At 41.6% G+C, this 13,610-nt stretch overlaps 1 protein-coding gene across 2 annotated transcripts in view; it reads right to left on the bottom strand.

The window, feature by feature from the left end:
• Nucleotides 1–666: 666 nt before the first annotated feature.
• The window catches only part of Vcl (vinculin), a 115,956-nt gene continuing 103,012 nt past the window's right edge, over nucleotides 667–13,610 (bottom strand). The window contains exons 18-22 of one of the 2 annotated variants that reach the window (XM_046419687.2): nucleotides 11,909–12,094; nucleotides 8,882–9,085; nucleotides 6,673–6,876; nucleotides 6,192–6,296; nucleotides 667–2,835 (exon numbers count right to left, since the gene is read on the bottom strand). In XM_046419687.2, coding sequence (XP_046275643.1) covers nucleotides 2,689–2,835; nucleotides 6,192–6,296; nucleotides 6,673–6,876; nucleotides 8,882–9,085; nucleotides 11,909–12,094 — 846 coding nt within the window. In that variant the 3' untranslated portion in view covers nucleotides 667–2,688. The remainder of the gene's footprint in view (nucleotides 2,836–6,191; nucleotides 6,297–6,672; nucleotides 6,877–8,881; nucleotides 9,086–11,908; nucleotides 12,095–13,610) is intronic. The other variant, XM_046419686.2, reaches the window with a different exon arrangement.

Below are 13,610 nucleotides of genomic sequence, written 5' to 3' on the forward strand. Positions count from 1 at the left end.
TTTGCAGATCTAGAAAAATCAGGCAAAAACTGTTATGTCCCAGCTCTGTCCAAGAATCTCCTAGTGTGGGCTGAGATTGTGGCTCAGTGGTAGAGCACTTGCCTAGCATGTGTGAGGCACTGAGTTCAATTCTCAGTACCATATTAAAAAAATAAAGATGTTGTGTCCATCTACATTAAAAATATTCTTTTAAAAATCTCCTAGTACTGTTCTAGTCGGGGCTTAAGAAGAGGAATATGTCTCCAAAAGCTAGTTCTGCCCCAGAGCCCTGGTAGGTCCTTGAGAACCTTCCTATGCTGAATTTTAGAATACAAAAAAATGGATTTGTGGTTCTCCTGCACATTTAATAACTTCGGCTTTTTAAGGGATAGTGATGGTCATTCCTATTAAATAGAATCTTCTAAGATGAAAGACTTCTTCAACCAGTGGGTGATCTGTATCATCTGGCTGCTTTCTGCCTTCTGTTAACCTTTGTCACTGCTACTTCTAGTATATAATCCCCAAAGTTGTCCTTTATCACACAGATCCTTAAGTTAAAATACTATTGTCGATTTCTACCTCGTTAGTTTCCAGGTCTTAAGGATTAGTTTAATTGGCTATTCTTCAAAAATAAAGCAAAAACTTGACCTAAAAGTTCTTACTAAAATAACATCCAACTTTAGAGCATTATTTATACAAATGCATTTTATTGTTTTAAACAGAAAAAAGAGGAAGCAGAAAATATTTGCATATAACAAATCCTAGCTTACAAATGTATTTTTTTTTAAAGTGGTGACACCTCTACCATTCAGGGATTTGTTTCGTTTTGTTTGCTTCACTGTGTCTTGAGCACTGTTGTTAGAGAAAAGCACATCTGGCATAAAGTGTAAAACCAGTGTCTCAACACCGGAAGAACTTGAAGAACAAAGATTTTTCTTATTTCTTCTAAGTAATCTTCAGTAAAACAAAAGGTGATCTTTGGCATAGATTCATACTTTAAAGGCATTAATATTGCATTTATATCAGGTAAGCAATTATACAAATATGCTGAGGGCCTTAAAATAATATTTTATCAGTTAAAAGGAAATAGAGGTAGCCTGAGTGTGCAGGACCACCTTAAGACAAGTGCTATACATTTGATGATGGGATCTAACACACATTGGGGGTGAAAGGAAAGCATATTTAGACAAAGGGTCTCACTCCTTTACTTTTTTCATTTTGGGTTTGGAAAGAAATGGTTCACGTGCTGGAGAATGCTTAGGCAGAAGTGATAAGTGGCGGGGGAGGGGAATTGCCTTTTAACTTTGCGTAATAGGAAATTTACTATGGTGATGATTAAATATTATGCTCATTGTCAATTATATTTAGGAGAGTATAAAGGGGCTTGGTTTAGTTGGTTGAAGGGAAGTAGGAATTCCAGGAGTATTTACCATTGATTTAGTCCCAGAAGCATTCAAATTCTAGTCTGCAAATACCACTCTCCCTTAGATAGAAGTGTCCTTTAATAGGATTGCCTTTTCATTAGACAATCTCAGAGGTCTAGTACTAATTCTTATGAACAGAATTTCAAAAGGATAAAAAGGATCTTTCGAAATTACATACAAACCAAAGTATAGTGACATATGCCTTTAGTCCCATCTATTCAGGAGGTCAAGACAGTAGTATCCCTTGAACCCAGGAATTTGAGACCAGGCTTGGCAACATAGTGAGACTCCAATTTCCCAAAAAAGAAAAGAAAAAACACCTACCTATATTTAAAAATCTTATTTAGGAAGGGTTTAGGGGAAGACTACAAAAGCCAGAACATGATTTGGTTAAAAATTAAATGCAGCATTTCAGCTTAAAAAAGAACAATAAAGAGCTAAGAATGAATATTAAGTCCTCAGCACAGACCTTTGCAGGCAGTGACAAAGCATGGAACGCCTGGGCATGACCCCCCTGGGAGGATGGGCAGGGCCACACCCTGGCTACTCTGCCCCTCTAGTGACAAAGTGCACCAGGGCACACAGTGTATTCATGGGATGGTTACCTTGGCAGGCTGAGGACTGCCATGGGACAAGAAGTTTCCCTAGCACAGACATTGCTCAGGGGCATAGTAAAGACAGAATCATGATTCTGTGATTTCCTCCTGACAGTGAAGTTTGCTACTGTGTGGAAACTTGAATTAAATTGGGGAGAGGCAGGAAATGAATCCAGGCCTATATGTTGGGGCTCCCAAAGGCTACTTTTTCCTGCAGCAGCAAAGCTCACTTCTGAAAAGGACCCAGGTAGCACAACCCAGGGCAGGCGGGGTCAGCAGCAACATGGAAAGCCCAAACAATTTTTTGGAAGCAGAGAGATTTTCTTAACTGACTGGCTGGTGAAAAGGAAACAAGAGGGAAATGTCCCCTAGGGTGTCTGGCTAGTGTTTTCACTCTTAAATTCTGAGCTTATGTGAAGTCCATGGACTAGAAACCCAGTCCACCTATTGAGACAAAGTATACATGAGTTTAACTGTGTTTGAGAATACAGAATTTATATGGAGACACATTTCAAAGTGTCCATGACAAAGAGTATAAATGTTTCATAATGTGAAGAGACCCCATTCCTTTCTCATATGTCAGGCTGGGATGTGGCTTTCAACCCCCAGCAATTCCAGATGGCTTCTGGAACTCGGATTATTCTTCTTTTCAGTAGGGGTTTCCATACCAGCCAGGTTTGGCTGGGTACCTACTGGTACCAGGGAGTCTTTCTGACCCAGCGCAGTGTAAATCCAGCATCTGTTCGAATTTTGATTGAAGCAGCTTCTGCTTCTCTTACAGTCTCCTTCACTGACTGCATGAGGTTCTGGGCATTGTGAACTAGCATCTCTGTGGCCTGTCAAGAAAGAAGAACTCTCCATTACAGTAGTCCCTGATGCAATCCTGTCTCCAAAATAGGGTTAAGCCAAGAATGGACTGCAACCATCCCCTGTACTCACTTTCATCACTGATGGATTAGCTGTATTAACCAAAAAGGACCCCAAACTAGACCATCATGATGTTGTACTGTGCCTTCAGATGGCGTATAGTCTGTACCTCTTGATCTTCAAATGCATTCCTCCCCCTGCAGACTCTTGATATTTATCCCCTCTACCTGGAATAATCTTCCCCTAGGTAAACGTTGGTTTCCCCTCCCATGTCCTTCAGATCTTTTAGTTCAACTGTCACCACGGTGAGGCCTTCCCTTCTCCCATTATTTTACATCACAAACCACTTCCCAACTTCCAATAGTCCTCACCTCCAATTCTTTCATTTTTTTCCATAGAATCTATCATCACTTGTTGAAACATTTTAAGTTTTATCTAGATTATTGTGATCTGAGATAGGTTGTTTGTCCATACAAAATTTAAGTTCTATAATGGAGGACAGATTTTTGTCATGTTTTTTGTTTGTTATTGTTGAGTTTTTTTGTTTTGCTTTTGTAACAGGGATTGAACCCAGGGGTGCTTAACCACTGAGCCACATCCCCAGCCCTTTTTCATATTTTATTTAGAGACGCAGGGTCTCACTGAGTTGCTTAGGGCCCCACTAAGTTGCTGGAGCTGGCTTTGAACTTGCAGTTCTCCTGCCTCAGTCTCCCAAGTCACTGGGATTACAGGTGTGCGCCATCACACCCAGCCCTGGTTGTGTGTGTGTGTGTGTCTGTGTGTGTGTGGCACCAAGGATTGAACCCAAGGCCTTGCACATGCTAAGCAAGCACTGAGCTACATCCCCAGCCCCTTTTGTCAGTTTTTGTTCACAGCTGTTCTCCAGTTCTTGGCACATTAGGAGGCATTCATAAATATTGAATTAATGAATAAACCAACCACCTGATCAATCTATGGAAATCCAAAGTTTATCTTCCAAACACAACGATATAGGAATGGAATGTTGGTACTTTGCTCACATAAAGTCAGAAACCTTAATGATTGTTTAGCTGAGTTATTCTTAACTATTTAAATGGAGGTTGTGGGTTCTCCCAAGAAAAATGTTCATGTGTATTAAATTTATGCATGAAACTTCAGAGGGATCACAGTTCTGGGAGAAATAACTATGGGCTTGAATTTCTGATTAGTAAATCTTTACACTTATCAACAAAAGGACTTAGGAACAGAGAGGTCTAGAGATTGCCATCCAAACTTTCATCCTGACAGAGTCAGGATGAAAACTCATGACTTCTCACTTATAGTCGTGTATTTATTCCATTCTACCACACTGTCATTTTCTACCTTTTTTCCCTGGATTTTTTTTTTTTTGGGGGGGGGGTGCGTGGGTTCAACTGGGAATTGAATTCAGGAGTGCTCTACCACTGAGCTAAAACCCCGGCCCTTTTTATTTTTTTGTCTTGTAACAGGGTCTCACTAAGTTGTTGGGCTGGCCTGGAACTCATGATCCTCCTGTCAGCCTCTCAAGTAGCTGGGATTACAGGCATATGCCACCACACCTGGACTACTAGACAGTTTAATGGAACAGAGTAGATATTCCCAAGACAAATTTTTGTTGGTTAAATGAATAAGACCTGAATCTCTCAAAACTTTTCCTTATTTCTCCAATTTTTCCCACCTTTAGGCAGAAGAGATCACATGACAGGAAAACAGCCCAATGCCCAAATGCTACCTAGAATACATGAGAGTTAGGGGTGAAGATCCAGTTCCCTTGTTTTGGGAGAAGAGAAGGTTAGGTGAGAGCTGTTGGATTAGAATATGATAGTGGAAGCAGCAATAATGAAACGAAGAAAAGTAGCCTTCTTGTATCTTCTACAGTGCTCCTACCCTCTGTTTTCTGGCCTAGAGACCTAAATTATTTGTGAGTTCTCCAAGAGGAAGGATTGTGTCTTTTTGTTCTGTTTTGCTTTGGGTACTGGGGATTAGACCCAGGGATACTCTACCACTGAGCTACATCTCTAGCCCTTTTTATTTTTTATTTTGACAGAGTCTCACTGAGTTGCTATGGGCCTTGCTGAGTTGCTGAGGCTGGCCCCAAACTTATAATCCTCCTTCCTCAGCTTCCCAAACTGCTGGGATTACAGGCATGCGCCACCATGCCTGGAAACATGGTGTCTCTTATTTTCTTAACTCCCAAACCACCTGATATATATTGCCTCATACTCCATGTATGAGCCCTGTCTGGGCAGTCCAACAAAGATGTATTCCTTATCAAAAGAAGAAATGGGGAATGTGGCTCACAGCAGGATCTTCCAGAGGGGAAATAAGAAGAGGAAGGGGTGCTCAAATGAGGATGGATTGTTTTGTTTTAGGTACTGGGGATTAAATCCAGAGGCACTCTATCAGAGCCATACCCCCAGCCCTTTTTATTTTGAGACAGGGTCTTAATAAATTGCTGAGGTTGGTCTTAAATCTTGCTATCCTTCTGCCTCAGCCTCCTGAGCTTCTGGGATTACAGGCACCCACCACCAATCCCAGCAAATGAGAGTTTTCTGAAAGATCTGGGCCACAGTTCCACAAGGGAGAGAAACAGGACAAACTGTTAAGAAGAACCCTCCCCCCATCATTCTTTCTCTGTGAGAAGACTAAAGAAAATGCAAAAGAAGCACCACCTTGAGCTGTCACTTGAGTCTCAGAACAGGCCTAACCACCTCATACTCCTGCACACTCTGCATGATTCATTCCCCCAAGGCTGTAAAATCACCCGGAGAACGGAAGGCAGACAGTCTTCTCTCCAGCCAAAAAAGACAGAGCGCGTGGGAGTGGACAGGCAGCAGAAGCCTTAAGAGAGCCAAGCCTTTTGTAGGAGGGAAAAGAACTGAGTAGAAGCCTAAGTGGCACTGATTCGTGGTGCTACCTCAACCGTTTAACATCCCTATGCCTCATTTTACCATCTGCAAAGTAACACAAGTTGCCCAAGTGCTTTACTTTCAATCCCAAATTTCTTTTTTTTTTAATATATTTTTTAGTTGTAGATGGACACAATACCTTTATTTGATTTATTTACTTTGTATGTGGTGCTGAGGATCGAACTCGATGCCTCACTCGTACCAGGCAAGCACTGTACCACTGAGCCACAATCCCAACCCCCCAGTCCCAAATTTCTGATGCAGCTCTGTAACAAAAGACTCTCCTCCTGAGAAGGTGAGTCATAAGACTCCATCCCCCATGCTGAATATTTCATTCAGAGCTAAAATGTCTTTAAAACGGAATTAAAGTGAATAGCACAGAAGCTGCTAGCAAGAAACCAAAAGCCGCAAATACATACCTGCTCAGATTCCTCGTCACTGATGTTGGTCCGGCCCAGCATGGTGGCCTTTACGGTAGACAGGATTTTAAGCTGGGTGCTTATAGTTGGGATTCGCTCACATACCTAAAGAGAAAGTTTAATTTGGTACGTGTCCATATTTGTCTTGCCCACACGTTCCTCAAGGGGAGGACTTCCACTTCTTTACTTCCAGTGGCTAGCACGCAGAAGGCACTCAAATTACAACAAAACACTTTTTTTTCTTCCTGGAGTTAGTCCAGTCCCTTTATACAGAAGCCAACACAGTCACATTCTTTCCTTTGACTAAGAAATAAACTTTCTTGAGTCTGTCTTTCCCAAACTCACATGAATATTTCCCCTTTCTTCCATTTCCCCTACTCACCCAGTTTTCTCTCTGCTGCTTCTCTCCCTCATTATCCTCATATTCCTCCCAACTCTCCCCACCCAACCTGCCAAACACACACCCTCTTTTCCCAGGTACCTGTAAGAGGTTGGTTCTAATCCGCTTATCTGTGCACTGCTTGGCAACTTCCTTGGCCAACCGAGTCACTTCATCTGAGGCCTTGGCAATGTCCTTGGCACACTGAATGAGTGCCCGCTTGGTACCACTTCCCCCTCTTACCAGCCGAGACATCTCAGCCATCAGCAGAGCCATGCGCTTGGCTGCTGCAATGATATCATTGCCCTAGAGAGAAGCAAAGATACAGTGTGAGCTCTGCCCACACTCTGCCAAGTTAAGGAAGGAGCAGAAAAACAGGAGAGGAGAGAGCCTGCTGCTCTAGCAGCCCTCTGGAAGGATGAGAAGAAGATTAAAAGGATGGTTCATGAATGATATGGATAGCACTGAAGAAACAGAGAAGGATGAGGCAGGGCACTTGATCAGAGACAGACAGAGAACCTCCTGACTGAAAAAGGAAGACCTGGATATAAGTCGGAAAGGGCAACATGTGCACTGCAGGCATAGCACTGAACAAGCACTTAAGCATCTCCAGGTTAATAGTGTCAATAAAATGGGGCCATGGCCAAGGAGTTGGTGAAACAGGCATTTTCATTCTGTAATAGGAGAAAAAGCAGTAGAACTGGCCAGAGAGGAAAAATACAGAGGAGCCTTTCCAGATGCTGAAATCATCCTCTTTATCCTTACCCTGGCTGCAAATAGCAGCCAAGATTCTCACTACTTCACTAGAATGTAAAACCTAAAGTAACTATTCACAGCTGGTGAAAGGGGAGCATAATTTTCTGATCCAATCTGCTCTTGCCTTTCCTCAAGTGTCTCATTTGTCCTGTCAGCCTGAAATATAATGTCATTTTAATCTTTCACATGTAAAAACATCAAGAATCAATTCTTCAGCCCCTTCAGTTAAAGTGAAGCCTCCAATTAATGGAATTTTCAGCTAAGAGGATGCTGGAGAAGAAATCAGAACCTCATTCTATTTAACAGCAGTTTATTTTAGATTTGGCATTTGGTTCACTAAAACCTTCATGGGTCATAATAAAGATATATACAAGTAATTTATTTTACGCCCATAAAACAACCTAAAATCACAGCAACTACATTATTTTCAAAAGGCCAGGCCCCACTCATTTCTCCCCTCTTGCTTTTCAATTTATAAACAATGCAGTGAGGCATATGCAAATCATGCCACTACAGGGTGCTCTGTGAGAGACTTCCACAGACACCATGAAATGGCTAATTGTTTATGCTGGTAGGTGTGTGATGTCTCAGGCAGTAAACTGAGGTTGAAGAGAACATGTACAGGAAGAAGCCAGGAGGTGAAGGTATATTAGATGAGGCCCTCTGGACCACCTCTTCCAGCATAGACCTAGAATCATTCCAAATTTCAAGACTTTGGTTAGGAAATAGTGTAGAGCCAGGGTTAGTTGTTATCCATCACTCTTCAAACCTTTCTTCTTGCAACATGCCACCTTCAAAGGAAATAACGTGACCAGTACCAACCCCTTTTTTCCCCAAACTAGCTTTGGTTCAGTCCCTAAACCTCAGCTAAGAGGATGCTGGAGAAGGAAACAGAAACCCCATTCTAATTAATAGCAGTTTATTTTAGATTTGGCATTTGGTTCACTAAATCCCCTGTGTTGCTATCCATCCCTCCTCCCACTGAGAAACCTGAACAAGCAGTCAGTGACGTCCCTTCCCTGTGGGCTCCCATCAAGGCCAACATCTGCCACACAGGAAAGTGCAAGGGAACAAGTAGTCCTCCCCACAGACCCTGCAATATAAAGCTGCTTCTCACCCTGATCAATATGCCTGAACCATCCACCAGTGAGCAGTCGGGGGCAGGAGGTAGGGGCCAAAGCTCAATGGTCAGGCCAGGGGACCTCTTAATGGTGGAGAATGGTTCCTGACCTAGAAGTCATTGAGAGATGCATCCACAGCTTCTCAAGAGATTTAAAGTTGAGCAAGGGCCACAAAGTTGGTAAGAAAAATAATCCTTTCAAAAAGTGACCCCATTTCTCTTCATCTCCCAAACATAAGTGCAATCCAATTAATCTGGCATTAGCAGACCTACCAAACTTGTGAAGCCAGTCCTAACAACAAGGTGCAGACAAACAGATATCCACCCTGCTCAGACTCACAGGACCCGCACAGATCATGAGTGATGCAATGTGTCAAGGCTGCACATGGCCGGATGCATTTGGAGCAGTCCCCAACTGGGAGTGCTAATCAGTACCTTACTAGACCACTTGGTAGCTTCCCGATGCAAGGACTGAGCCGCGGCCAGAATGGGCTGGTTGACAGGCTGATTGGATGGCATTAACAGTAGCTCAGGTTCGTAATCGTCTTCCATGTCAGAGGGGACAGAGAACCCAACAGCATCAACCGCATCTGCCTCAGCTACAACTCCTATACCCACCTCAGCAGCTGGGATACCCGGCTTTGTCGATGGCGGGAAGGATGAGAAACAGGGATAGTGTTAGTACGAGCAACAGGACTTGGGAAACTGAGTTTCAGCTAGTTTAGTAACCAAAGCTTGTCTAGGATGTGAAAGAAAATGGCATACTCCAGGAGCTAGAGGAACCAGGGTCCACAGAAGGGGGAACTCCAGCAGCACTCAGCCCAAGTCACCCTGTGGTGAAGGAAGAAAAGGGTCTTGCTCTACTAGAAAAGGGTTTCCAGAGATATTTATATTAAGAAAGCAAGTTACATTTTTTATACACTTAACTACTAAAATTAAACTTGACACATGTAATTCTCATGTCAGAACAATTTTGAGGAGCAAAACCCAATTGTAGTTTATTACCTTTAAAAGGAATTAGAAGGGAAAAGTAAATACAGCCACACAAGTTGCTTTGAACAGAAGAAAATGAACACTTTTCTGGATTGTATGGTCACAACATTGTTCAGGGACACAAGAAGTGACAGGACAGCTCTGCAGCTAAAAGATCCAAAATTTAAAACGATATGTCAAAGGTAAGAAACACCAAACCAGGAAAGAGGTAGGAAATCAATGATGGGTGAAGAGGATTCATTAAGTACCCCTCAGTGGTCCAGCTATAGGAACCTCAAGAAAATACCCTATCTGGATTGCAGGGAAAACCACGTGCGTGCGGGCACACACACACTCACTCTCACTCTCTCTCTCTCTCCCACCCCCCAAAGTCTTTAGAGAGAAAGCTTCCACAATATATTATTACATCTGTTTCTAAAAGCTTCTCCTTGAATACAACCTAAATCTCTCTCCTATTGCAAAATAGATTCTTTCATCCCAAACTTGACTTATCTAATTCACAGATTGGACAACACATGGACTTGACCAATGAATGAGGCTCAGCTCAGAAGACCCTCACAGGAGCCCAAAATGGGTGCCTATGAAAAGAATAGGGACCATGAGAGGAAGAACATGAATTTAGTAACAGAGGTGGGTACTGTAAGAGATCAAGGGAAGAGACGGGGGGATCAGATGCTGAAAAACAGGCTGAGGGGAAAAGAAAACAAAATGAATTGCTTCAATGAAGTCAAACCATTCACATGAAGGACAGTGACCACAGGTCCTATACATCAAACATCTGTAACCAAAAGGAAGTAGGAGTTTGTATGGAATTATATTTGAGATTGCTATCAATCTTTATACATAAAGTACCAATCAACTTATACATAAAATCTGTCTCACCAAAAGGTGAAAATTAAGTTGGAGGATTCAGGACCAAAAAGGGGTTCAGGTACCATCTAAATCCTTTCACCTAAACTCTGTCTCAACAAGACTCATCCTCATTCTGTAGTGAGCAGAAAGGCTAGCTCACTGCAGCTAGGGATGAGTGACAAAGTATAAAAAGACAAACAGATTGACACACACACAAATACATATTCCTCCCCCAACACACACACCGTTCAAGTTGTTCCTGACTTCACATAACTCAAAGTTGGCAAACCCCTAATGCTTAGACCTCAGGAGATACTCAGACCTCAAGTTTTCTGGCCACAAATGGCAGAGTGGGGAAAATATGTAGGCCAGTACTGTCTGCCCCTTTTATGTTTTATCTTCATAATTTATTAATATTTTGTTTCACTGTACAATGTATCTAAATTTAATGAAATTTCCATTTCCTTTGAGTAAAATCAACCCTCACTGTCACATTCCTCACTCTCTTTATACACAAGGGAATCTACCACACGGTCAACAGGGTATGCGTGCCCCAGTTGGAAAGCTATCATTATAAATAATTGCACAGATCAAGTCCAACACTTACAAAGTCTTCATTCCTTCTTAGAACCTGAGTGCACAGATAAGCATTTTGAAAAACACAGTTAAAAACCAAGGTTAAGGGCTAGGTGTAGCTCAGTGCTAAAGTGCTTGCCTAGCATGCACAAAGCCCTGAGTTCAATCCCCAGCACCACAAAAACAAAACAAAACAAAAACCAAGATTAATTTCCCAGCCTGAAAAAAAATAATAATAATAATCCAAGGTCAACTACAGGTGTAGGCAGTCCCGGGGACTACATTCAATGTAAAAGTTAAAAGACAGAAGGATATGAAAAGAATAAAGGTAAATAGATGGTGAAAATAAAGATCTAGGATTAAACTAGAAACAGTTTAGAACTAAGAACTATATTTCATTGCTCTTATCTAGAAAAGCTACCACTCATTATAATATAGGAGGAAATAGGTAAGTTATTCATGGGGCATAACTGCTGCGGCATCCAAGTTTTCATCCCCCACATTAACATTTACAATGAGCTGGAACGAGCCTGGAGCTGTCTAGAGTTGAGAGGTAGAATGATTCTGAGAAAAGAAAAAGCACACGGCTTCTAACACCACTCTATCCGCTTCTAATGTGAATGCAAACATTTCATCTAGTTGTAGCACAGCCCACAAAAGACAGTTTGGTATTTGAAGATCCAACAATTAACAATGGAACATCTAAAAACATTTTAAAAGAAAGATAAGCAAATTCTAAAAGACCCTAAATATCCAGGGTCAGTGCAGCTGACATTCTAATGGACAAAGAAGAAAGGAAACTTCTTCTCAAACCACAGGCATCCCAAATTTCATTTGAGCTGCAAGAAGGAGAAACTATCAAGCACCAGAAATATCTCACTAAATCACAGGTAATGGCAGGAACATGCTTTTGGCAACACAGGAACCAAAGCAGAGGGAGAGAGTGACTCCATCTGGACTCTTCTTCCTGGGCTTTGTGCATATTTCTTCATCTTTTCTCAAAAGACATCCTTTCTTGACAAGAAAAGCTTCATTACTTACCTTGCTGGACCATTTGCGAGCTTCATCATGGAGCTGCCTGGCAGCCATCATCATTGGCTGATTAATCACCTCCCCGGCTTTCTGCTCAGGAAACTCTTCATCCTTTTCCTCTGGTGGTGGGGGCCTGGGTGGAGGGACCTCACCCTCAGGCAGAGGTGGTTTGGGAGGAGCAAGCTCATCTGTTAGCTAAGAAAGAGAATAAACAGGTTTGTAAGTAAAACCCTAGGAACTACTCCCCCTTAAGATTTTTTCCTTTCCTCTAAAAAGCATCTCTAGAAAAGCCACCCACATTGACTTCAAATAAGACCACCCACACTGAGCCACAGGGACCACCTGCTGCAATCTCAACAGAAGCATTTTTTTTTCCCTCTACAAATAGCTAACAGTTACTGTGTTGGTCATATCCCAGAGGGGCATACACAACACTACAGGATCAAGGATTCTCAAAGATGATCCCCACACAAGATCGAAGCTCTGGGTTCTAGGTCAAGTTCTATGAAGGGGCAGCTGAAAGGCAAATAACTTCTCACTTAGGCCTTAGGTTCTTCACCTCTCAAATTACCTTTAAGATCCTGATTCCTTTTTTTTAACGTTTTTAGTGAACCTACTTGTTGTTTTGTTTTTTTTAATTAGCAGAACTTTTATTAATTTATTTTGTGGTGCTAGAGATTGAACCCTAGGCCTTGTGCATGCTAGGAAAGCATTCTACTACTGAGCCACAGCCCCAGTCCAAGATCCTGATTCTTAATGTCATGACTACCTAATGTCATGAATATCTCCCTCTGTCTGCCCCAACCACTCACCAAGAGCTCAGGTGTGGGGGATGGAAAAAAAAAATCAAAGAACTGTTGGAGATTGGGGAAGCAATATTTACTTCTCAGTTATGAGCACAATGATCCAATTCTGTCTTTGACCAACTTAACATATTCTACTGATATTAAATATGGGAAAATAGACCATTTGCATGGGATACCACCATGGCAGAGAACTGACGTCACGGGCGGAGGAGATAACTTCATTGAAACCAACGCTACAGCATCAAATAAATTTATAAGACTAAACAGTAACTCAGCAGTCAAACAGAACAAGAAGTAACATGAGCAGCATAAAAAAGCAAGGAAGAAAAGGAGTACAAACAATGAAGGACAGCCTAAATATTCAGGAGGATCTAGAGTCATCAGAAAAATGGTCATATAAAGAACTCAAGGAATACCTTAGACAGATGGAATGGAACCTTAAAGAGGATACAAGACAGCAAATCCAAACAGTGAAAGAACACTTTGAAATGAATTACATAAACAGATAAAAGAAGAAGTTAAGCATCTTTATCAGGAGATAGAGATTATAAAAAAAAAAAATCAAACAATAATTCTAGAAATGAAGGAAACGATAAACCAAATTAAAAACTCAATTGAGAGTATCACTAACAGAGTGGAGCAAGTAGAAGCCAGAACATCAGATAATGAAGACAAAATATATCATCTTGAAAAGAGTCTAGCCAACTCAGAAAGGTTGGTAAAAAATCACGAGAAAAACATCCAAGAGATATGTGATAACATAAAAAAACCAAACTTACGAGTCATCGGGATAGAGGAAGGTACAGAGATTCAAACCAAGGGAATGAGTAACCTGCTGAATGAAATAATTACAGAAAACTTTCCAGAAATAAAAAAGGAAACGGATATACAAATTGTAGATGCAT

This window comes from Marmota monax, unplaced genomic scaffold (genome assembly GCF_021218885.2).
Source record: "Marmota monax isolate L192 unplaced genomic scaffold, Marmota_monax_Labrador192_F-V1.1 WCK01_AAM20220418_F8-fsc00019, whole genome shotgun sequence".
Lineage (NCBI taxonomy): Eukaryota > Metazoa > Chordata > Mammalia > Rodentia > Sciuridae > Marmota > Marmota monax.